This window comes from Hyaena hyaena, unplaced genomic scaffold (genome assembly GCF_003009895.1).
Source record: "Hyaena hyaena isolate Hyena2069 unplaced genomic scaffold, ASM300989v1 scaffold_334, whole genome shotgun sequence".
Classification (NCBI taxonomy): Eukaryota; Metazoa; Chordata; class Mammalia; order Carnivora; family Hyaenidae; genus Hyaena; species Hyaena hyaena.
Window position 1 is genome coordinate 806,136 of NW_024080967.1, and position 26,603 is coordinate 832,738.

At 39.4% G+C, this 26,603-nt stretch overlaps 1 protein-coding gene across 4 annotated transcripts in view; it reads left to right on the forward strand.

Annotated features, from left to right (window-relative positions):
• The first annotated feature begins 668 nt into the window (after positions 1 to 668).
• Positions 669 to 26,603, forward strand: part of GXYLT1 (glucoside xylosyltransferase 1) — a 55,495-nt gene continuing 29,560 nt past the window's right edge. For 2 of the 4 annotated variants that reach the window (XM_039249352.1, XM_039249351.1), the window contains exons 1-4: positions 669 to 925; positions 10,788 to 10,880; positions 23,652 to 23,823; positions 25,216 to 25,341. In XM_039249352.1, coding sequence (XP_039105283.1) covers positions 705 to 925; positions 10,788 to 10,880; positions 23,652 to 23,823; positions 25,216 to 25,341 — 612 coding nt within the window. In that variant the 5' untranslated portion in view covers positions 669 to 704. The remainder of the gene's footprint in view (positions 926 to 10,787; positions 10,881 to 23,651; positions 23,824 to 25,215; positions 25,342 to 26,603) is intronic. The other 2 variants (XM_039249354.1, XM_039249353.1) reach the window with 1 other exon arrangement.

Below are 26,603 nucleotides of genomic sequence, written 5' to 3' on the forward strand. Positions count from 1 at the left end.
GTAATTAAATATCTGGGTGAAAATGGTTCATAAAGTATTACAGTAACTTAGAGGCTGGGAAAGTCCCTGCTGAGGAGGATGGAACTTAAAAATGGCTTAATCAAATGCCTTCCAGGTGCAAGGCGTTTTTCGTGCGTTAAGCAATTTAATCTTAGCCACTACGCTATCATGTGGATATTATCTCCGTTTTAGAGATGAAGAAACATGCTCAAGAGAATTTAACTTGCTCAACGTCACAAACCACCATGTGGAAGAACCATCATTTGAATTTGGGTCGGCAGTTTATTTTGCCATACCTCTCCTCTTCGGTTTAGAGCCACCTGGCTCAGGATGTAACTGCTCCGCATTCCTTCTGTGTCCCTCGGACCCCAGGGCGCCCAGGTCTCTCTCGCTCATTGCGCCTGCGCGCCCCGTAGCTACCAGCCCTCCTGGGAGGGGCTCACGGCGGCGGAGGCGGGGTCACGGCTAGGGGCGGGTTGTCGGTCGGCCGGGGAAGGTGGTTGGGCGGGGCGAGGAGGGGGAGGGGTGGGGGGAGAGAAGAAGGAAGGAGGGGCGGGCGCGAGGCCGCGGCGGAGGAGGAACTTGTTGCGGCCGCGGCTGCGCCGTGCCGCTCCCTTCGCTCCACTTCGCCCGGCGGGCGCAGTGCGGCGCGGCTCCTGCGGCGGCTGTGGCGGCTGAGGCGGCTGAGGCGCGGGGCCGGGGCGATGCGGCGCTACCTGCGCATCGTGGTGCTGTGCCTGGCCTGCGGCTTCTGCTCACTCCTCTACGCCTTCAGCCAGCTCGCCGTGTCCCTGGAGGAAGGAGCGGGCGGCGGTGGCGGGAAGCCGCAGGCCGCAGCGGCTTCCTGGCTCGCGGGCGGCGGACGCGGCGGCGCGAGAGGGGTGGGCAGCGCGGGCCCCGCAGCGCATCCCGGCCGGTCGGACAGGTACGGGCTGTTGCCGGTCTGGGGGCCGAGGCCGGGGCGGGAGGCGCGGCGGGCGCGGGGGCGTGGGACTTGGCCTGGACCCGGGCAGCTCGCCGGACTGGCCCGCGCCACCCGCCTCCGAGCCCGCGCCTCCCGCTTCTTTGCCGCCGTCCCTGACCCCTTCTCTCATTTCCCTCCTTCCCCTCCATCCGGGGGTGAGCCCGGCCTGAGAGCACCCCATGCTCTTTATGTTTGCCTTCTGACCCATTCCTTACGCGCTCTTTAAAGCAGATGGAAATTAATTTTCAACTTTTAATTGACAGTTGTTTTTTTCCCCTCTTAAAGAATTCTTTGAAAGTAAAAGGTGCCCCACAAAAGCCGTCTTGCTGTTTGGCTAGTGGAAATTCCCTCTTGTTTCCATGGAGTTCGAGTTGAGATATTTAAACATCAGGCTAGCGCCTTGGTTCATTTTTCCCCCCGTCTCTTGAATGGGGCGTCTGATTTTTATGTGTTAACGCCTGAATTTTCGTTATTAGTCGGTTCGTGAAATCTGGACAGAGCTTTTATGCGTATTTTGAATTTTTCTTTAGGAAACAAGTGGTCTGTTCTGAAACTTCAAGCCAGTTAAGAAAAATCAGCAATGCTTAACCTGCTCACGTGTTTTGCGGGATGGGATATCTTTCTCTAAAAATCGGTGTTTAAAAAGCAGCATAGTGACTTACGTGGATTTGCACAAATCACTGCTACAGTTGGAGTCACCGTGAGATTTTAAAAGAAAAAAGAGTGCAACGCACTATGAATGCTTAAAATCTGAGCGTTTGCACTTCCTTGAAAAATAGGCTTCTTTATTGGTGGGCACCTCTCTGGGAACGACTCAGTGCTCCCTTAGTAAGAGGCAAAGGCTGCTTTGATACGGAAAGTAAGGGTTGGTAAGAGAGGGAGTGCAGGTCTGCTGCAGGCTGTTTAACATTCTTCTGAGAGTTGATGGTCCCTTTCAAAATGAAAGGAGGACGTTTGGGCAGAGGAGCAGCATGGGAAAGCTGGATTGTCATGTTTTTTACCCCATGATTTGATGACAGTCAAGCCAATTCCTGACTGTCCATAAAAGCAGAAGTACTTCCAGTCGGGCGTGCCACCTCTCAAGTTATATGCCCGGGGAGAGGTAGTAACTGCCCACCTGGATATGCTCATGAAAAATGAGGCTCAGGAAAAGCTGTTCATGGTCTATTATGTGATTGTGAAGCATTTAAAATTATTCTTGTATTGGGTAGAACTGTAAGGAAGCAACATTTTACTCAAAACACTGTATGAAATTGGACGTCTCTACACCCAACGTGAGGCTGGAGAATTCTTAAGGATTCGTAATTTTAGATAGTACTTATAGCATTAAAACTTTTTTAATGTTTGGGGCGCCTGGGTGGCTTAGTCGGTTGAGCGACCGACTTTCGCTTGGGTCATGATCTCGCGGTTCGTGGGTTCGAGCCCCGCGTCGGGCTCTGTGCTGACTGCCAGCTCAGAGCCTGGAGCCTGTTTCAGAGTCTGTGTTTCCCTCTCTCTCTGACCCTCCCCAGCTCACGCTGTCTCTCTCTCTCTCTCTCCTAGAAATAAATAAAACATTTAGAAAAAAAACTTTTTTAATGTTTATTTTTGAGAGAGACACACAGAGCGCTAGTGGGGGAGGGGCAGAGAGAGAGGGAGACAGAATTCCAAGCAGGCTCCAAGCTCTGAGCTGTCAGCACAAGAGCTGGATGTGGGGCTCGAACTCATGAACTGTGAGATCATGACCTGAGCCAAAGTTGGACACTGAATGGACTGAGCCACCCAGGCACTCCTACATTTTAAAAAGTTTCTCATAGAGTTTGGTCAACTTTTTGGCTACTGCAGGATATGGAGTAGGTATCTGTTTTAACCTCTTCTTGTGTATAAATGATTTGACCAAGGTCCAGAAGGCATCAGTAATCGGACCAGAATTGTATTCTTTGATTCTTCAGTGCTCTTTCTGTAAAGTTTCTGTCTGTGATGAGAATCTAGTCTAAATCCTGTTTCATCAGTGGAAATTGGGATATGAGGAAAGGAACATCTTTATTTGGTAGGACTCGATTATCTTTGCAGTCTTAACATTTTCGAAACAGTCTTACCTGCAAGACTTAAACTGTTATTTCCCTCATTTATTTAATGTGGGATTTAGAGGTGCCTGGGCATCTGACTTAGGCTCAGGTCCTGATCTCATGGTTTGTGAGTTCCAGCCCTGAATCTTGATCTCTGCTGTCAGTACAGAGCCTACTTTGCCTGTCTCCCTGTATCTCTGCCCCTCCACTGCTTTCGTGCTCGCTCGCTCTCTCTCTCAAAAATAAATAAACGTTAAAAAAACAAACAAATGGGATCTAGGTTATATCTGATAGGTTTTACTGCTCAGCTCTTACAGAAAGTATTCATTGCACAAATTACATGACAATAAATTATTTGGTAAGGTCCTTCCAAGTTCCCAAAATAAAATTTCTGAAATGCTAATGAAACAGTTTTTCATTGAAATCTAGTAATTAATGTATCTGGTTTAAATCCATTATTTTGGTCTTAAGAAAATGTGCAGGTCTTAGAGTCAGACAAACCTGTGTTCAGTCTCTGCTGTGAAACCTTGATGAGTTCTCTACTTCAGTTTTCTCACCTGTAAAATGTAGGTAATAACTTACCTTAGTTAATTTGTAATAGAATCCTTGGTTGTCAGTGATTAAAATCCAGTACAACCAACTTAAGCAAAACAGATATTTATAGGCTTCATGGGTTGCTGGCAGGAACAAAAATGAAAGGAAAATGCCCGGACACCTCCCAGGAACCTTAAGGACTAGGACTCCTTAATTTTCTTCACTGTAGACCGGCTTTATTCATGGGCTGTTTGTGTTGTTTCTTCTCTAATCTCATAAATGTCTAGGGAAAGGCTTCAAATTTTCTAGGAAATTTCTAAATTTTTAGAAATTTCAAAACTTTAGAATTTTCAAAAACTTTTAGGAAGAGGCTTTAAATTTTCTGAAAATGTTTAGGAAAAGGCCCTGGATTTGTTTGTATCACATGTCCGTCCAGGGACTAACTAGTCAGTGTTGTCTAAGACGGGGACCTCTGATTCTCCACCTCTATGTCACTTGTACGTCCTTGTGGTGGACAGGATAACGTGGTTGGTGTTGAGGGTGAGTGGCGTCTTAAAAAGGAGAATGCTGGCTAGGCAGAGGCTCTCGCACACAGAGAAACCCTGCAAGCTGTTTGATATTGACAGACTGTTATTAACATGTTCAGTGTAAAGCAGTTATTATTACCAGACATCAGGACTTCTGTAGAGGGAATTAGACTATTTTGTGTCTTTAGCTACTCAGAATGATTAAATTCTCACATTTCACTGATAAGTTTTGATGGTGATTATCAAGATTTCATCTTATTGTAACTGTGTGGTGGTGTGAAGTGGGGAATCAAGAACTACTAAACATGAATGAGAACCATTTCTGGACCCGTGATGCTGTTGGTATATAGTCACCTCACTCTTTTCAGATCTGGTTAGGCTGTGGAGTTCTCATTTTTGCTGGGTCTTGTGAATACTAGTAGGATATACTGAGCATCTTTAGGGTTTTGGAGCCAGATTCCAGCTTTACCACGTACCTGGCTGTATGAACCTTAAATACATTTCCTCATCAGTTAGATTAGAGGTAAGAGAATCTGTGATACTGGATTGTTTGTGAGAATTAAAATGAAGTAGTTTGAATAGATTACTGAGCATGGTACCTGGCACAGTAAAACTGTACCTAATATGGGGATGGTTTCAATCATTAATTTTTTTTAAAGAATAGAATCAATTTTTCTTTTTAATTAATTTGTTTTGAGAGAGAGTGAGAGCATGAGAGCAGGGGAGGGGCAGAGAGAGGAAGAGAGAGAATCCAAGTAAGCTCCATGCTCAGCGCATAGCCTGACACAGAGCTCAGTCTCATGACAGCGAGATGATGACCAGAGCCAAAATCAATAGTCAGATGCTTAACCAACTGAGCCACCCAGGCACCCCTCAATAATTTAAATTTTAATCATTAAAAAATTTTTTTTTCTGATTTCTGTGAAAAATCCTGTCCTCAGTTGCCAGTCCAGATCTGTTTAAACCAGAATACCTGTTAGTGGGGTCTGGGAATCTATATTTTTAGATATGTATCCCAGGTTATTGTTATAAAACCAAATATTAAGAACCATTAGTTTAGCTGAGAATGGTTTGACCCACTATTTTTAAACTACTGTTTTTAGTAGAGAAATTTTTTTCCTCCTTCCTGCAGTCATTCTTGAAGACAGGAGTTCAGACAGTGAATAGTAAAACACATTACTTACTAAATCCACCTTCATCTTATATAAAAGCAGTATGCTGCACTTGTGTTATAGTTCATTGGCAATTATACTTCACATGGTTGTAAAGTGCTTAGCACAAACCTGACTAATAATTAATTAAAATAATCTGTGCTTTTGGAGGGGAAACTGATAAGGCTAATTAACAAAAAATGTGTGTACTTTTGATTTAGAAATCCTGTTTTAACACATTAAGGTTATTAAGGTATCTGTCATTCCTGTTGGAAATACTCCCCCCAACCATATTGACTTACTGTTTTTCAGTGCATATACCATATGAAGTTTAACATTTTTTTTAATGTTTTACTTATTTTTGAGAGAGAGAGAGAGAGAGAGAGCGAGCAGGTGAGGGTCAGAGAGAGAAGGAGATACAGAATCAGAAGCAGGCACCAGGCTCTGAGCTAGCTGTCAGCACAGAGCCTGACGTGGGGCTCGAACTCACGAACCCTGAGATCATGACCTGAGCCGAAGTCGGATGCTCAACCGACTGAGCCACCCAGGCACCCCGAAGTTTAACATTTCTATGTATTTAAATTGTCAGTTCTTTCCTTCATCATTTTTATTTTTGTCATGCATAGAAAAACTTTCTACTGGAGGATTCCCTCCCCACTTTTTTTTAACATTTAAATTTTTTAAAATGTTTATGTTTGAGAGAGAGAGGGTGCATGAGCAGGGGGAAGAGCAAAGAGGGGAAGAGGGAGAATTTGAAGCAGGCTCTGTGCTGTCAGTAGAAAGCTGGACATGGGGCTCAAACCCATGAACTGTGAGATAATGACCTGACCTGAAGACTGATGCTCAACCGACTCACTTCCCTGTAACATTTAAATTTTTCAGTCCAGAGGCGCCTGGGTGGCTCAGTCAGTTAAGCGTCCAACTTGGGCTCAGATCATGATCTCGCGGTCTGTGGGTTCCAGCCCCGCATCGGGCTCTGTGCTGACGGTTCAGAGCCTGGAGCCTGCTTTGGATCCTGTGTCTCCCTCTCTCTCTGCCCCTTCCCTGCTCATACCCTGTCTTTCTCTGTCTCAGAATAAATAAACGTTAAAAAAAAGTTTTACTCTTTCAATCCAGGGGTGTCTCAGTTGGTTGAGCATCCGACTCTTGACTTCAGTTCAGGTCATGATCCCAGCATTGTGGGTTTGAGCCCTGTGGGGGGCCGGGGGGGGGCGCTCTGCACTAAACATGGAGCCTGCTTAAAATTCTCTCTCTCCCTGCCTCTGCTCCTCTGAGAGCTCATGTCCTCTCTCTCTCTCTCTCTCTCTCCCTGTCTCTAAAATAAATTTAAAAAAATTTGAATTCTAAACTCAGTCCCCCCCCCCACCCAGGAGGGGGTTGGGTTCAATGTGAGGCCAACCTAGTTTTGAAATGGATAAGGAATTGTTCATTGCCATTTTATATAAGTGGCCCTTTTCACATTGAGTACTCATGAAATTAGAGATTTGAGAAAAAGACGTAAAGACCTGACGTAGCTAAAAGTTAAGTTGTCTGGAGACAATTTTAGTTGAAAATGAGTGACCCAGGCACTGATCTTGAAGTAATGCTGATTTGTCAGTATCACGGGAATGGTATCCTCAAATGTGGTTGAGAGCATCTGTTTCTCTTACCACAGTTCCAGAGCAGGTCTCTGTGCCTTGAAGTTGCGTTGGTGGCTCACAGCACTTCATTCAGACTTCCACATTCTTTTGCTGGATATGCCCAAACTTATCCCTGACTGTACGTTGTACATGGTTCTCACCAAAGCCTTGTGACTATCATGGATGTTTTAAAATGAAAAATACCTTTTCCAATTTAATTTAAAAGTATACAAGGCCTTCGCTTCCTAGATTTAAGTAAACTTCACATTTGAGAACTGTTACTGTGGTATTATATAGTTAATTAAATGCTCTGCTTAATCCCGAGCATAAAATGTCTCAGCTCTTCAAGTGCTGAAATTTTGGGGAATTTTGTTTTTGTTCTTTTTTTAAAAATTTTAAAATAAATATTATTATTTTATGGGAAATTGCAGAGATACCTTTGTATCATTCACTCCGGTTCCCCCAATAGTAAGATCTTAATCTCTTTGAACATAGTACAATACTAATACAACTGGAATATATATGTTTCAACATAGTACAGTATAGTAACCCTAGAAATTGAGATTGTACAGCCCATAGACTGTATTCAGAGATCATCAGTTTTATATGTTTTTGTGTGTGTACCTGTAATTTTGCAGTTTTATCACATATGTAAATTCGTGTAACCCCTTATACAGTCAGGATAAAGAACTGTGTTATCACCATAAAGATCCCTTGTGCTACCCCTTGATCACTTTGTAGACAAGCTGCCTGGAAACATTACACTGTATGAAATTTGAGGAGGAGTCATAGTAAAGTGTATTTCAATTTATTGTATAATGAAGGAGATTTGCTTTTATGGACTTCATTGATTTCGGATGTCACTGTTTACTGAAGCCATACCCACTTAGCTCAACTTAGAGTTTTACCCCATTAAAATTATTCAGTTGAATTACCTCTTTGAATGTTGTACTGTATTTTCATATTCCATTTTCAATAGTTTTAAGGAATAAAAGCAAAAGCAGCTAATAACCAGAACATGGATAGCTACCTCTTTTTCCCCAATAATTATTGTCATTTTTTTTTTTTTGTGGCCTGAAGTACAATTGCTATCTGTCTCCATATTAGTTAGTTTTTTTTACTTTTTTTCTTGTAATAACAGCTACTGGTACATAATGAGTTTCTACTCTCTATCCTAATCTTTAAGACTATTTTTTCATAAGTGAGAGAATGTAAGTTTGAGAAATAAGAAACATTAAATTATGCTACCTCTTTCCAGCAGCACGTTAGTGTTTTATGATTTTTTAAAATAGTAAGTGGCATGTCTACTCACTAGTACCTATATTTTATATTTCCATTAAAGAAAGAGAGAAAAACATCCCTAAATTGTGTTTTTGGACATTGAGCTATGGTCAGGAAACTTACTAAAACTTGATTTTTTCCCCCTACAATTTCATCTGCATTAATTAATTATGTATTAAAAAAATTTTTTTTAGTGTTTTAATTTATTTCTGAGAGAGAGACAGCCAAACAGACAGTGTGAGCAGGGGAGGATCAGAGAGAGAGGGAGATAAGGAATCTGAAACAGGCTCCAGGCTCTGAGCTGGCTGTCTTCACAGAGCCCGACGTGGGGCTCGAACCCATGAACCGTGAGATCATGACCTGAGCTGAAGTTGGACGCTCAACCGACTGAGCCACCTAGGTGCCCCTGCATTAATTTAGAGTGATTACGTGATCTAGAAATTCCACTGTAGGTATATTTGCAAGGGGATTGAAAACATATGTTCAGAGAAAAATTATAAATGAACGTTCATAGCAGCATTATTTGTAATAGCCAAAGGAAAACCCAAATGTCTATTAACTGATGAATGACTAAACAAAATGTGGTCTATCCATCGATTATGAGGATATAAAAAGGAATGAAGTGCACTGACAAATGCTACAGTAGATGAACCATGAAAATATTCGAGTCAAATTGAAAGAACTCAAACTTGAGAGACCACATATTGTATGATTACATATTCATAACTGGCAAATCTATACAGACCAAAAACACACATGTGGTTGCCTAGGTCTGAGAGTTTGAAGAGTGCAACTTGAGGCAGAAAATGCTATTATTCCATAATTTAAATGGATAATTTTCATGGAAGAATGGGGAGTCACTTTTTTTGAGACTTAATTTTCCATTTCCATTTTCTACTGTTGTAAGGTTTAACAGGGCGAGATGGAATAGCCAGATTGATTATGCCCTTCCTGAAACAAAGGTGCACTGTAGGTGTTGAGTCTAAGTAAATTGTGGAGTTGTTGAAAGAAAGCTGTGATAATGACTCTATCTGCAAGATGGAGATCTCTATTTGAACAAGTTTGTTGTGAGGCTTAGGTGGATGTGAAAGCACTTGAATCTGAAAAGAACTCTGTTAGTTGTTACCACCACCACCACCACCGAGACTGTCTCTTATATGGAAATGCAAGACTTAAAAAATTACGTAACTGTCTGGGAGGGGACAGACATTCGTGGGTTTTACTGATCTGCATACATTTTTTTTTTTTCCTGTTTTCCCAACGTTTTAAGATACGCTGGGCTTGAAAATGGTGTGTCCCTGTAAAGGTAAACCAGATTACAATGTAATTTTTTTCCATTCATTTTAAAATTCCGACTTTGGAGGTTTTTATGCAGGAGTATACAGAATTATTGAGGCAGCGTTTAAAAAACTATCTGTGCCCCACCCTGTTCTCAGAGATTCTGATTTAATAGGTCTGGTATGGGGCTCTGGGTGGTTTCCCTTTGCAGCCTGGTTTTGAGATCCCTGCCCTAAACTTGGCATTTGTGAGAGATGTGATCAGAGATCTTTGCAAATGGAAATTTCATCTTTTGCTGTAAGGACAGTAATCTATAATTGAATTTATAGCGAGAGAAAACAAAGTTACATGGTGAGGGGACATGAAGTGACCTGGTTTAGAGACTTACCCTGATTTCATACTTAACTTTAGTACTAGGCCTCATTGCAGTGAATTTCAAACAAAACTATTGTTTTGGAAAGGGGTAACAATGAAAAACATACGTTTTGTAATGCAAGACTTTGTGGCTGTTGTTGTTTAGCTCAGACCTGCAGTCTAAGAAGAAAGACTATTCTTAATCTTTCATTTTAGCTTGTGTAATATAGTGAAACGAAGATAATGTAGATCATGAAACTGAGCCATGGATGTCACCTTGATTTTCTTTTAATGTTTATTTTGAGAGAGAGCAAGAGAGTGTATGGGGGGGAGGGAGAGGGGGGGAGGGGTAGATAGAGAAGGAGAGACAGAATCCCAAGCAGGCTCCATGCTGTCAGTGCAGAACCTGACATGAGGCTTGATCCCATGAATGGTGAGATCATGACCTGAGCTGAAATCAGGAGTTGGACGCTTAACTAACTGGATCACCCAAGTGCCCCAGCCAGCATGATTTCTTATTTTTTCAGTTTAAAACACCATATAACTAGCTTGGATTGAAGATTAATTTAAGAGCCTTCAAAGATCCCTCTCTTCCCTTTCTGTCACTGTATGTGGCATTTTAATTTGGCTTTAGGATAAGCAAATATTTTGTTTGGCTGAAGTGGATTTTATTCTAGGGGGATCTTGCGTAATACACAACGAAAATTTTAGAAGTATTCCCATATTTTCTGTGTTATCTGAGGAGGGGGTTTTAATATGTTAAGAGAGTTCCTGATAAGGAGTGGTTTTTCAGTCTGTAATATATTCTACCTAAAAGTTTTAAAGCCCTATTTAAAATAATGGTACCTGAGTAAGGAGGAAATTTCCAAACTCCTCAAGTTACTTTAGCCATATTGAATTTGCAAAATTGGACTTGCAGTTTTGTTGCTGTAAAATAGAACAGTAAGTTATTATGTTTTTGAGTAAATTCCTTGTTAGTTTTAAATTGAAATACTCACATAGGACTCTTTATTTCTGTCTTACTCTGTTAGGTGTAAAGATTTCTCTCTGTGTTACTGGAATCCCTATTGGATGCTGCCCTCTGATGTTTGTGGAATGAACTGCTTTTGGGAAGCGGCTTTTAGGTAGGCACGTAACATTTAATTGGTAGATCAGTGTAGGTAAGATTAGATAGTACATAGTAAATTTTTTACTGTAATAGGACATAAGAATGTTTCTTTTCCTGCAATCTAATATTGTCATATAAGCAAGTAATTCATCTTATGTTTGGGTTTTCTATTTTTCCTACTTTGTAGTTGTTAAAACTCATTTTTAGTACATACTGTGTATAAAATGCTCTTTTTTTTAGGTGTTCTTAGGAGCATTTGTGGTCTAATTTTAGGTAACTGGGTGAGAAAGTATTAAACAGGTACTAAAGATATACTTCCATTGACGTTTACAGCCATATATATGACATTTTTCTACCTTAAAGCTAGTATGCTGGAAAAACATTTTGTAGGTGGATGAGGACAACTGGGAAAGGATTACATTGGTTATTAGCAAAGAGATTGAATATTGAGGAATGAGAGGATAAAAATAAATGTTTAATGAAGGAGTACTTTTTGATATGACATTGCATGTTGCTGAGTAGTTTGACTTTGTGCATGGCTCTGGATGATGAAGGCCTTGGATTCTGCTCTAACCTTCAGTGAAAGAAGTGTTGATAGGGATGGGCTGTCAGACTGCATCCCTGACATACTGGCAGGAGACACTGAGGCAGTAGCCTGAGATGCCCTTACTAAGAGTAACATTTCCTTGAGAGCCACCTATTTTTATTGTCTTTATGATTCATTTAAATTTAAAAAAAATTTTTAATGTTTTTATTTATTTTTGAGAGAGAGATAGAGACAGCATGAGCAGGGGCAGGGCAGAGAGAGAGGGAGACACAGAATCTGAACACAGGCTCCAGCCTCTGAGCTAGCCGTCAGCACAGAGCCCGATGCGGGGCTCGAACCCACAAACCATAGGATCATGACCTGAACCGAAGTCGGACGCTTAACCAACTGAGCCACCCAGGCTCCTCGATTCGTTTAAATTTTAATTCTACTCATTCTATTTGCTAGGCACAGGGCCAGGTGCTAGGAACCAGACTCTGAATCTAGTTAATGTGGCTCCATCCTCCTGGAGCTTGTATTCTGACAGGAGATTCACACTTGTAAACCTGAGATTAAGATAAAAGGGTGACATGTTATAGCTGTGATGATGAGAGAAACAGGTGACTCATTAGGTGGGATAATCTTAAGGCATCAGAGAAGGCTTCCTGGTGGGAGTGATTGCATGAGGAACATGTAAGTTAGCTAGGCTCAGGACAGGAGGTAAAGTATTCTAGGTGGGAAGAACTGCATTCTTAGTATATATTAGCAGTATGTATTTTCATATTTTTGTATTCCCCATACATTATGCATTCCATGAACAACCAGAAAGGAATCATTGAAATCCATTATTTTAATTCTATCTCCTTGCTATGGAAAAGACTGGTGATTGAGATTCTAATATGAGTCTTTCAAATCAGATTATTCAAACTTTTAAAAATTAACTTAAAAATTTTGAGAGAGAGCAAGAGACAGAGTGTGAGCATGAAAGGGACAAAGAGAGAGAGGGAGACACAGAATCCAAAGCAGGCTTCAGGCTCTAAGCTGTCAGCACAGAGCCCAATGTGGGGCTTGAACCCACAAACCATGAGATCATGACCTGAGCTGAAGTAAGACACTTAACCAACTGAGCCACCCAGGCCCCCCCTAAAAACTAACTTTTTAAAGATAATATTGGAGTGCCTGGATGGTTCAGTTGGTTAAGCATCTGACTCTTGCTTTTGGCTCAGGTCATGACCTCATGGTTGTGAGTTCAAGGCCCCCATCAGGCTCTGTGCCTACTTGGGATTTTCTGTCTCCCTCTCTCTCTCTGCCTCTCTCTCTCTCAAACATAAATAATAAACATTAAAAAAAATAAAGATAATATTACCCTTCACCTTGTTCATAATTTTGGAGAATTAGAGCTTCATATTTTTCAATCTTATAAAAATTTGGTAATCAATAGAGTATTGACAACCACCACTTTGCTGTCTTGACTTATGACATAAATCTGCTCACACTGCAAGCTGGGTGAGCTTAAAAACTTCTGTATACCCTGATTTGCACAACCCAGGTCCTTTTGTAAGTTACAACATGAGAGTAATAATCCCTCTTCCTCCACTGACTATAAGAGTACAGCAGGGAAGTTGAATCCTGGAGCCTTATTATTCCTCTTTTGGCTTCTTAAATTCATTTTCCTAATGCTCCTATATCTGTACCCATTTTGTTTTATGTATCAAATCATTGGGTAAAAATTCTCAAACTTAGTTTCTTTTTCAAAAAGAAAAAATTATTTGAGAGAGAGAGAGTGTGTAGGGGTAGGGAGGGGCAGAGTGAGACAGAGAGAAAGAGACAGAATCCCAAGCAGGCTCCATGCTCCGTGCAGAGCCTGATGCAGAGCTCGATCCCACAACCCTGGGATCATGACCTGAACTGTAATCAAGAGTGACACTCAGCAGACTGAGCCACCCTGGCACCCCTCAAACTTAGTTTCTTCCATAGAACCCCTCACATTTACTCTTTTGGAACATGTAATTGTTGTATCGTTTTCACCCTACATTTCAGTATTGACTGTAAGTAACACTTCATTTTTGCCTGACTCTAAGAGCTTGTCTGCCCACCTGGTAAAACTTCTTTGAAATTCCCCATTACTACCCACTGTCGGTCCACATTTTACCAGGCATCAGTGAGCCCTTATCTGACACTGCTTCACAGGGCTGTCTCAACTTTCCCCATTGGAATTCTTTATATTTTTAGTTTGGTCAAAGCTTATCTGAGGGATTATTTCCTCCCAATTAATTTACACAATGAACATAAAATAACATAAAAAAGAAAAATTACTTTTGATGTGCACAGGCTTTCAGTAATTCATATCTACAAAGTCATTTCCTGACCAACTGAATGGGACTCAACAGCTTGTTAGCTTGCTCCTGACCCTCCTGTCTCTTCTGTTCTTGAATCAAAACCAAACACAACATTTCTGCAACAGCTTGCGCTCAACCCTTTTTCCTGACAGCATTCTTTGTTTACTCTGTTTCTCTTTACCAGCAAAACTTCTTCGAAGAGTACCTTGTGGCTTTATGTCCTTAAACAACAACATAAAACCTTCACCCCTCAACCAGCCTGAGCAGTACTGGCTACCTGATGAACCTCCACCCTGACCATGAAGTCTCCCTGACGTCTGAATTGTTCTTGTGGAGCCCAGTCTTAAATTTTTTTGTCCCTTGGATTCTGGTTACCATGTCCTGTTTCTTTCAGTTCTCAGTCTCTCTCAAGACCAGGGTCTCAGCTCTTGATCTCTGCTTCCGGACTCCTCTCCCGGTCCTGACTCGTCCACATTGGTATTCCTTAAGACTCTGCTCTTTCCCTTCCTCACTCCCTGGGTAGTCACGGGATACTCTCTTCTGAGCGCCAGAACTGTTTCCAGCTGCATTTTGGTCATTTTTGCCTTGCTGATTTGGATGCCTCAGACTCTCTAGTTCAAACCTGAGTTCATGATCTGGCTCCTTCCACCTTCCCTCATCTGTGTTTTGTATCCTAGTTTATGACTCACTTTCTTCATGTCAGTCCACAGTCCACAGATTCTTCTACACATTTCCTTTTACCCTGTTGCTCCTCCTAGCCTCTTGCTTCCTAGTCCCTTAATTATTGTGCTCATCACTTCTTATACATCAATTTCCTTTCCCACCTACTGCTTCGCTCTTCTCGGTGTCCTCTTTGTTACTGTGCTCTCGCATCTGTCGTGGTTGTGGATCTTCACTCCCAGACAGTTGACTTTGCAGATAGATACCGCGTGGTGGTCATCATGTAAGCCCCAACCGAGCAATGTACTTGGCGACCAGTAAATAACCTAATGATTTTACCTAGCACTTCCAGACTAGCTTTGATGTTCATATTGTGAGCTTCATTAGCAATCTCGATTTTTTTTTTCTATTTAAATGGTTACCATGCTTTCTAATTAACCCTTTTAAAATTCTGTCTTTTCGCAATAGGCTGTAAATTATGTGAGGTCATGATTGTGGCTTTCTTGCTTATCCCCAGTATCTAGCACATGACAGAAGTTCATATATTCATTAAAGAGAATGAATTATATTACTAAATTGTGTTCTACAAATTACATGGATTTAAGCCTGCACCAGCATTTTGTGAATGTACTGGTGTCACCGTGACCATAGCGTTATTTGGAATTATAACTTTACCATTTTTAAAAAATGTTTATTTATGAGGGAGAGAGAGTATGAGCACGGGAGGGGCAGAAAGAGAGGGGAAAACAGAGGATCCAAAGTTGGTTCTGTGCTGACAGTAGAGATCCCAATGTGGGGCTCGAACTCCCAAACCAAGAGATCATGACCTGAGCTGAAGATGGAAGCTTAACTGACTGACCCAGATGCCCCATAATTTTACCATTTAGTAGAATAAAAAGATAATTACTGATTTGTGTTTTGTTGGATTATTTGTTGAACATATTTCCATATTTGTTCAGCTCTCTAATCTTTTGTTCTGTATATTTTCTTTATTGATATTCACCTCTTGCATTTTTATTGCTTATTTTATGATCTCTTATGCTGCTTTTGCCATTGATTACAAATATCTTCCTAGTTTCATTTTTTATTTTAGTTATTTCATTAAGCAATCTCTCTGCCTACCCCTGTTTTTAAAGTAAGCTCTAGGCCCAATATGGGGGCTTGAACTCATAACCCTAAGACCAGGAGTCGCATGTTCTATCTACTGAGCCAGCCAGACACCCTTAAGTAATCTCTTAATTTTAGTATTATTGAAGAAATCTGTTTTATTGTACTATTTTTTTTTTGTGACTTGAGCTTTTAAAATATTTAATCTTTATGATTGTTTTGATTTTCAACTTACAGAATCCATGGTTACAGTTGAATTTGATGTTATGTGTATTACTTTGGTCCATACTAGTTTTTAGAGCCATATTTGTACAGATTATTTAAAATTATATTTTAGCAATTAATACTTATATTTCATGTTAAATTTTTAGATTTTCTTTTTTATGCTGTATGTAAAATCCTGAAGATTTTTTGAAGTATTATATTTTGTTTCAAGAGTGATTATATACAACTCTTAAAGTAGTTATTTATTGGGGCACCTGGGTGGCTGAGTTGGCTAAGTGGTGAACTTCAGCTCAGGTTATGATCTCACAGTTTATGGGTTTGAACCTCCACATCGAGCTCTGTGCTGACAGCTCTGAGCCTGGAGCCTGCTTTGGATTCTGTGTCTCCTGCTCTCTCCGCCCCTCCCTTGCTCACACTCTGTCTCTGTCTCTCTCTCAAAATTAAACATTAAAAAAAAGTTATTTACTACTAGTATGATAATTCAACACTTTTTTTAATAGTGAAAAGAAAAAATTTTTTAAGCTATACATTAAGGAAATTGACATCAACGTTTCTGAACAGTTTTCCATTTTGTTCAGTTTTTAAAAAATATTTACCTACTTATTTTGAGAGAGAGAGGGAGAGAGTCTCATGCAGGCTCCATGCTGTTAGTGGAGAGCCTGATGCAGGGCTTGATCTCACGAACTGGGAGATCATGACCTGTGCCGAAATCAAGAGTTGGACCCTTAACTGACTGAGCAACCCAGGCACACCTCATATGCAAGTTTTTAAAGATGGTTCATAGCAGTTTCTTTTTAGTTTGAAAAAATTGTTACCAGAAATTTAATTTGACTTTATGTACTTCATTATAATGTTAACTCTTTGTATAAGTATTATTATACATTGTTTCCTTTATAGGATGGAAGAATACCCTGAAAGCTTTTTATGCTGTCCAAATTAAAAAAAAGAAAAATTATTATCGTTCTTTCATAGTAGAAATGTTACTTAAAATAAGTCTACTCCCAAGGCTTAGAAATCTGTTAACAGTGATTGTATTAGAATTTATCATCTAAAATGCTCTTTTTAAAAAAATGTTATTTTTGAGAGAGAGAGAGAGAGAGAGAGAATGAGTTGGGGAGGGGCAGAGAGAGAGAGAAGGGGATAGAAGATCCTAAGTAGGCTCTACACTGACAGTTCAATGCAGGGCTCGAACTCAAACTGAGATCATAACCTCTGCCAAGGTTGGATCTCAGTCTTCTGAGCCACCTAGGTGCCCCACATACTCTTTAAGTATTAACTTTTTTTTTCTTTCTGATTTCTCCTCTGAATTTTTACTTTGATCAGTTTCAAACCTACAGAGGTTTCAAGAATAGTGTAGTGAGCACGTGCATACTGTTCGCTAGGTATTTACCTATGAGTGATATTTTGCCACTTTCTTTTTTTTGGCTAAATCGTCTGAGAGATAGCTACAGTCATGATATACAACTAAATATTCAGTGTGTATCACCTCATAATAGAGACATCTTCCAGTATAACCATAATAAAACTCACTTCCAGTTTTTTCACACTGGCAGAATATATATTCATATTGCCTTATTTTTCTATCATTGAACTGTTATCTCCCCCCCACCCCCAATTCAGGACTCAGTCAAGGATCATACACTGCATTCAGCTGTGAGATCTGTTTAGTCCACTTCCCTGTAGAAAAGTTCCCCAGGCATTTTTAGGGGCAGGTGGGGGGGGGGTCATGGTATCTTTGATGACATAATCTTGTTTTGTTTTGCAGAATGTTCCTTTCTTTGGATTTGCCTGTGTTCTTCCCATTATTAGATTCAAGATTTGAGACAGGAATACTGCATAGGAGATACTGTGCTTTTCTTTGGTCATGCTTTCAGAAAACCTCTGTAATAAGTTTAATATTGGTTCATTTTGATTAATTGGTTAAGGTAGTGGTGTCACATTTCTACATTTATCTTTATCCCCTTTATAATGTGTGGGGATAATACCTTGATACTTTGTGGTTGTAGCCTTCACTAATTATTCTTGTTCAAATCCTCTGTTATAGTGGTGATTGTAAAATAGTGATTTTTGTATTTCTGTCTTTTCTTCTACATTTATTGGCTAGTATTTTTAAATAATGTTTTATGTTTATTTATTTTTGAGAGTGAAAGAGAGCACAAACAGGGGAGAGGCACAGAGAGAGAGAGAGAGAGAGAGGAGGCACAGAATCTGAAGCAGGCCCCAGGCTCTGAGCTGTCAGCATAGAGCCAGACACAGAGCTCTAACTCATGGACTGTGAGATCATGACCTGAGCCAAAGTCAGATGCTTAACTGACTTACCCACCCAAGTGTCCCTTTAAAGTTTTTTTTTTAATGTTTATTTTGGCTGGTACTTGTTTTTAAAGAAGGGTTTTCCCCTCCCCCCGACCCCTTTGCTTAGTTATCTTTTTAGACTTGGATTTATTTTTTAATGTGTTATCATTCATTATTGTTGTAATTCCTGTTGATGCCCAGGTCATGCCAGAGTTAGCCATGAGGGCACTCAGATACTATCTTTGAATTATCTGTAGAATTTTCTAATTATATATCTGTAGAAAAATCGGTTTCACTTAAAAATGACCTTTTGGGTAATAGTTCTTTAAATCCACAGGGACTTTTCTCTTACAGTCTGATTAAAATATAGCACATTTTAAAATACAGAGAGGATTATATCTATTCAAGAAATATATCATTTTGGGACCAAAATTATTTGAACGGCTACTTCCCTATAACTTATTGGAAGGTTTTAGTTAACCCTTCCTCTAGTGTGGAAGCTTACTTTAGATTTTTTTGAGTTGCAGTTATTTCCTGTTCGTGGGGTCTAGGGACAGGGCAGTAGGCAGTGACATCTTTAAAGTATATTATGTTTTGTTATTTTAGGTGTTAGAGTCTGTACTGTATATAATGCTTTTGCTAAAAAGGGACACATAACAAAAAGCAAATGCAATGTAATGGACAATACTCCTTCCTTGGAAATTGGTGGAAGAAGTGCTGGCAGTGTATCTGAAACAAGCCTTGCTAAAATGCCTGGGAGGAGTCATCCCTGGGACTGACTTTAGAGGGATGTTTTTATCTTGAAGAACATTTGACTTATTTTTCTTATGAAGGTTTTATTATAGGGGCACCTGGGTGGCTCAGTCAGTTGAATTTCTGGCTCAGGTCATGATCTCACAGTTGATGAGTTTGAGCCCTGCATCGGGCTCTTTGCTGACAGTGTGGACCTTGCTTAGGATTCTCTCTCTTCCCTCTATCTGCCCCTACCCTGCTCACACATTCTCTCTCTCAAAATAAATAAATAAACTTTAAAAATAAAAAAAAAAACAAAAACGGTTTTATTATACTTTGTGTGTAGAGAATTCTGTATGAAGCATCACTTGACTATTATGGCTATTACTTTTAAAGTAATAAAATTACTATTATGGCTATTATGGCTATGACTATTACTTTTAAAAATCTCTTGCCTTTTAGCTTTGAGGCAGGATCTGGTTATGTATGACTAGTCAAACAATCCAAGCCTATTGTCAATTCTGAAATCTTGATGTGGAGGCATTTACTTGAAAGATGAGATAATTTAGAGCTCTGTGAAATTGTGTGTCTGTCTTGATTGCTTTATCATTTACTTTTGTTATCTTTTGTTATTGTGGCTTCTACTGCTTTGAGATGAACGGGGTGCACATCACCTTGCTATAGGTATAGAAGGCATAGGTTTTCAGTGTTACAAACTGAGGGGCTCAACAGAGAAGAGGGAAACAGACACAGGGTGCTGCCAAGGGAGGAGGTACGACTACTTTCCAATTGCTGTCAATGGAAAAGAACAGAGCTTTAAAAAGACTCAAGCTATTGCTAACATCATATATGTGAAGGAAGTGGCCTAGCAGGTGGGTGGGGAAAGGATAATCTGGAAGCTCTGAAACAAAGGATTTTTGCACAGTTGGATAGCCATGTGCAAAATTATGTAATTCCTCCTTCAAACTCCTTCAAACTGCTCATAAAATTTAATTCCTGGTAGATTAAAGACAAAGCATATACCTAATATTATATCTTAACTTAATTATAATAATAATCTTGATGAAGAATGAAATACCGTTTCTGGCATAGGAAATAATGTTTCTTATGTGACTTCTTCGTTTAATACCATTAAAGTGGTGTAATAATATTTAACATTATGAATTTTCTGTGGGAGGTTTCTTTTTCTTAAAACCAGTTTTTTAGGGGTGCAGGTGCCTCACTCAGTTGAGTATCCAGCTCTTGATTTCGGCTCACTTGTTCTTGTGGTTTGTGGGTTCAAACTCTGCACCTCCGCACTAACTGTGCAGGGTCTGCTTGGGATTGTCTCGCTCCCTTTCTGCCCCTTCCCTGCTTGTGTGTGTGCACACTCACATGCTCTCACTCTCAAAAAAGAAAACAACCAAAACACAGATTTATTTATTGATTTTATTATTGTTTCTAGTGAAGATTTTATTTATTTATTTATTTTAATGTTTTATTTATTTCTGAGGGAGAGAGATAGAGATAAAGCGTGAGTAGAGGAGGGTCAGAGAGAGAGGGAGATTCAGAATCCGAAGCAGGCTCCAGACGCTGAGCTGTCAGCACAGAGCCTGATACGGGGCTCGAACCCACGAACTGTGAGATCATGACCTGAGCGGAAGTCGGACACTTAACCGAATGAGCCCAGGTGTCCCTAAAGATTTTATTTTTAAATAATCTCTACACCCATGGTGGGGCTCGAGCTCATAACCCTGAGATTAAGTGTTGCATGCTCTACCTACTGAACCAGCCAGGCACTCCAACAGTTTGTTGTAGAATCATTGGCCCATTAGCCTGAACAAAGGGTGAATTACTAAGGTATTGAGGAGTTTATGTTTGAACCTTCCCATAGAGGGATCAGGGAAGGAAATGACCTCTTTGTTTTCTAGAAGATATTTAGGCTCAAGAGCTTTTCAGCTCCTCTGCTGAGGGCTGGACAGTTCCAAGTAGTCACATATGAGAGCATCATTTTCAACTGCTATCTTAATTATCTCCACACTCTTAGCAAAACAGCCCTGTTAATAGAAAGGGATTGATCCACGATAAAAGCAGGAGCACATTATATATATTCACACTTAATGTTTTATCCTATTAATATAAAATAATTCCCAATGTATAATGTAAAAACATTTAGATGTATGAATTTGATACTCAAGTATGTTTTATATAGTCAGTTGTTTGTATTTCATGTTATTTCTTGGTATGGTTTTCTGACTTCTGATATCAAAAATGATATCAGAAATCAGTTGAAGGATTACCAAGAGCAAGAACAAGATGTTCCTCAGAAAACAGTTCTGTTTCACTTTTAACACACAGACACGTGAATACTCAAGATTCCAAAATCCCGTGTTAAGGAGTATCACTACAGTTAATTTAGCTTGCAAGTTTAAGAAAAATGATTAGTCATTTATTCTTGCGACTACAGATCTCAGTAATGTATACATACAACTGTTAACATTAAACAATATAATTTCTAATTCTTATACGTTTTACAGAAAGGATCTCAGTAAGCAAGAATTGAATTAAAGTCCAATTTTATGTCTTTAGTTCAAAATGTTTGCACTTTATAATACCTTTAGTTCAAAATGTTTGCATATTATAATAATGTGTTACTAGTTTTGTTTTATGTTGTCTTCCATTCCTTTAACTGTCAGTTCCAAAATTATGTCATGCCATAATTATAATTATAGATGAGATCTGTATTTAATATTATAAGTAGGTTATTTATTTAATAACAGTGCAGCCACACATAACTAATCCTGTTCTTTATATGCTTGTGTTCTTTATATTATTAATATAATATATAGTAATATTATATTAATATTAGTTCATGGTTAAGGTTCAAGAGTCTTAAAGTTTCATTAGGCCTGGTGTAGTTCTTTGCTACTCTGTATTTGAAGTAGGATCTGATACAGCCTAGGCCAGTAGTTTAAGTTTAAGGAGTCTTTCCTTCCAAAATGACATACTGATGTTTGATTTTTTAAAAAAATTTACTTCTGAGAGAGGGGGCCAGTGTGTGTGTGGGGGCGGAGGGGTGGTCAGAGAGGAGGGATACAGAATCCGAATCAGGTTCCAGGCTCTGAGCTAGCTGTCAGCACAGAGCCCAACATGGGGCTCGAACCTATGAACTATGAGATCATGACCTGAGCTGAAGTCAGACACTTAATCGACTGAGCCACCCAGGTGCCATGGCATACTGATTTTTGACTAGTATGTTTTAGACCACCTCAGAAATTTTTAGCTCTCACTGAGTACTTGGAGAATGGGACTGAGTGCATATCAGTGAAAAAGTTATATGAAGGCAATATAATTAGTATGGTTGAAGATTGAATATAATAGTTAAATATTTATGGATGAATTTATGTTTGGGTTTGCTTCAGAATGATCTGTTGTTTAGTGGAAGGGGATGTGGGGGGTATTTTAGATGAAATAATACCTTTGAGTGGATAATTGTTGGAGTTAGGAGATGAGTACATGGGGATTTATTCTATTCTCCCTACTTCAATATGTTTTTGAGATTTTTTTTATTGTTTGAATTTTTCATTATGTTTTAAATGTTTATTTTTTATTTTTTAAAATTAAAAAAATTTTTTCTTAATGATTATTTTTGAGAGAGAGAGAGAGGGTGAGCAGGGAAGGGACACAGAGAGAGGGAAACACAGAATCTGAAGCAGACTTCAGTCTTCTGAGCTGTCAGCATAGAGCCTGACATGGGGCTCAAACTCATGAATCATGAGATCATGACCTGAGCTGAAGTTTGGACGCTTAACGGACTAAGCCACTCAGGTGCCCCTTAAAATTTTTTTAAATGTTTATTTATTTTGAGAGAGAGAGAGAGACCGAGTGTGAGCAGGGGAGGGGCAGAGAGAGAGGGAGACACAGAATCCAAAACAGGCTCCAGGCTCTGAGCTGTCAGCACAGAGCCTGATGTGGGGCTTGAACCCATGAGCAAGATCATGACCTGAGCGGAAGTTGGATGCTCAACTGACTGAGCCACCCAGGCGCCCCTATTTTTATGTTTTTAAATATAATTTATTGTCAGATTGGTTTCTGTACAACACCCAGTGCTCATCCCAACAAGTGCCCTCCTCAGTGTCTTTGAGATTTTTTTAAAGCTTTTTTTTTTTAATTTCATGGAGAGAGCACAAGTGGGGGAGAGGTGTGAAAGGGGGAAGAGAGAGAATCCCAAGCAAGCTCCACATTCAGCACAGAGCTGAATGTGGGGCTTGATCCTAAGACCCTGAGATCATGACCTGAGCTGAAATTAAGAGTCAGATGCTTCAACTGACTGAGCCACCCAGATGTCCTTAGATTTCTTTTTTAATTAAAAAGCTAAATAATAATTGAATGGAAGACCTTCAATTAGTGATGCTCCTTTTGTTAATTGGCAGGTTCCTTGAGAGAATTAGGTCCTTAATGCATCCAGTCTGAGTAATGAATTAACTTCTCTTCTGTGCATCTAAGGTGGTGCTAGTTATGGGAGAATTGAAAAAAGTGGTAATTTGTTTTGTTTTGTTTTGTGGGTCCTAGTGAGGAATATTGGCCGAGAAAGGCTGGTTGAGGATACAGAAATATATAATTGATTCAACATTGTACTGTTTTGTAATTTGATATTTCTTTGTTATTTAGTAATTTATTTTGTTTGTTGTGTTTGTTTTTAAAGATTTTATTTTTAAGTAATATCTATACCCAACGTGGGGCCTGAACTCACAACCTTGAGATCAATAGTCACATGCTCTTTTGATGAGCCAGCCAGGCACCCCATTTCTTTGCTTTTTAAATTGACATTTTGAACTTCAGTTTTTGAACATGCTCAGAATACCATGTTGTTAATATGTTACCCTGTACTAAAACTGTTGGAAAATGTGGTTTTCTTTTCTATTAGGTATAGTCTGAAAGTGCAGCCTGCTCAAAGAATGCACCTCGCTGTGGTTGCCTGTGGTGAAAGACTGGAAGAAACCATAACCATGTTGAAGTCAGCTATCATTTTTAGCATCAGACCTCTGCAGTTCCATATTTTTGCTGAAGATCAACTACATGATAGTTTTAAAGGCATAGTAAGTATTTGAGACTTTGTCAAGACTGTAGAGGTGAATATTTAATGGTACACTATAATGGAATGTTGTTTTATTCCTTCATTGAACAAAAATATTTATTCAGTAACTAACTGCTCTCCTAGAGTGGGGCTGCTGCTCCATCTAAGAGTCCAGATCTAGGTGTAAGAGGACGGTTTGTTTTTGAAAAGGAGGTTACTTCAGGTCCTTTCCAAAGCATGGAGGTTTTATTTCACTGGCTTTAGCTCCAAGATGATTTGACTGGAAAGTCCTATAATTTAATATTATTCCCATGTTTGGCTTGGGAGTGTCTCAAAGTGTCCACAAAGATTTTATTTCTGTTTTGAGGGGAGGGAGCTCTTGGTTGACAGTATGGAGGGAAGCGGCTTTTTGTTCTGGTAAGAACGTTCTTTTGGTTTTATATTAGTTACAGTCAGTTTGGCTAGATTGGCAGGAAACTCAAACTAACAGTGGCTTAAACAAGATGGAAGTTTTTTTCTGTCTCACATAAAAGTAGACAGTCTGTGGTATATGGTAACTCTGTCTTTAGGGACTCTGTCTTGTGACTGATCCATTTTGACATAAGGCTTCTACCTTATGGTCCCAGATGGTCCCAAGCTTTGGCCCTCACACTCATGTTTTAACCAACACAAGGGAGAAAGGAGTGAAGAAGGCCAATCCCTTTCTTCCCTCTTAGAATACTTTTTAGACATATGACATTCCTGCCAGTATCTCATTAATCTGAACTCAGTCATATAACCATATTGTTATAGCTGTTTGTAAGGGTTAAAAATAAACTCTTGAATCAGGGCAACCATGTAACCTTAACAACAAAAAAATTACAACTGTACAAGAAGAGTAGAACATGTAGATATGGGTGAAGAACATATAAGAAAAAGAAAATTCACCTGAAATGTCACCACCTTGTATTCTGAGACGTTGGTAAAGATGATGATAATCACCTGAACCGCTCAGGCACCTCTGACAGGTATTTTCTAACCAGTTCTTACTGGTCTTGACTTTGAGTGTAAATATTTCTTATTATACATACTTGGGTATAAAATTTGTGCTTAATTTTTTTGAGTTTAATTTATTTAGGGATTGATGGGATTTATTTATCAGATGAGGTAGATGAACAACTTGCAAGGCTTTCAGCAGCTGATTTTGTGGTGGTTATACTTTCATTGTGCCTCCGATCTAGAATGTTACAGTGATTTTAATATTGTGAATAAAACAAATGGTGGGAAAGAAGAATCTTTCTTTGAACTGTGTATAGCATTAACATATGATATCTTAATTTTTAGCTTTTTAAAATCTATTGGTTTATGATTTTATAGAGAAAATTGAAAGTGAAATAATTTAAACTGAGTTATTACTTTTTTATATTTTCTTTAGCTTGATAGCTGGTCATTTCTGCAGACATTTAATTATTCATTATACCCAATAACTTTTCCAAGTGAGAATGCAGCGGAGTGGAAAAAGCTCTTTAAACCATGTGCTTCTCAGAGATTGTTCTTGCCAGTAAGTTTTTTCTTCAGTGTTTTGTTTTTCCTTTAATTTTGCTTTTACACACATAAGTTAATGAAGAGTTACACAGAAGTCAGTTAAAAAGAAAACATACACATGTAGGTTTTCCCTTTTTACATTAGGAAAAAAACTTCCCATAGAACAAATAAAATCTTCAAAGAAAATATCTGTTAAAAATGAAACATGTAAGTAATTTCTGTTGGATTACTGTTTCTTTCAATTTAGTTTATTCAGGGGCTGTGGACTGTTTTATTTCTAAGAAGGAAGAGAGGTCATCAGATCTTAATGGAGCCAGGCCTGTGGCAGACATGCAGTGGTAGTCTCCCTCCTATAGAAGTTGTCCACTGCATTTATAATTTGGGAAGTGAAGTAGATTGCATCATTAAATAGCCATTTCTTTCTTATACCAAGCCATGTGACTCTTTCCAATTGTATTTTTATGCAGTTACAAGGTTTTTAAAATATATTTAAGGTTTATTTATTTTGAGAGAGAACAAGTATGCATGAGAGAAAGTGGGGAAGGGGCAGAGAGAGGATCCCAAACAGGCTCTGCACTGACAGCATGGGCGGAACCCATCCACCATGAGATCATGACCTGAGCCGAAACCAAGAGTCAGATGCTTAACCAACTGAGCCACCCAGGCGCCCCGACACAGACACAAATTTAAGGCATGTGAACTCAAGGGAAATGGGAACTGTTTATTCAGCGGAGCTCTTCTTTGGTGTTATTCTCTGGTGATAAACTCTGATCATTTTTTTAAATCTAAAAGTATGAAGATTACCTCTTTCTTTTTGGTTGATTTCATCCACAGTTTTAAAATTCACATGAGGTGCCTGGGTGGCTCTGTCAGTTAAGCATCCCAACTTCAGCTCAGGTCATAATCTCACAGTTTGTGGGTTCGAGCCCCACATTGGGCTCTGTGCTGACAGCTAGTTCAGAGCCTGGAGCCTGCTTCGGATTCTGTGTCTCCCTCTCTCTCTGATCCTCCCCTGCTCACGCTGTCTCTGTCTCTTTCTCAAAAATAAATAAAATATTAAAAAATTAAAAAAAAAAATTCGCAGTAGTTGTTAGGACCATTATATGTTTAAAGTGGTTATGGTAGTAGAAATATTTGAACTTAAGCTGACAAGTTCCTGGAAAGCGTATGAATTACGGGGGAGGAAACTTTAGTTACTTGCTATTCTTAAGTGCAGTAAGGCAATTCTTAGTATATTAATATAATTTACCAAATCCAGGTCATCACTCAGATTTAAAG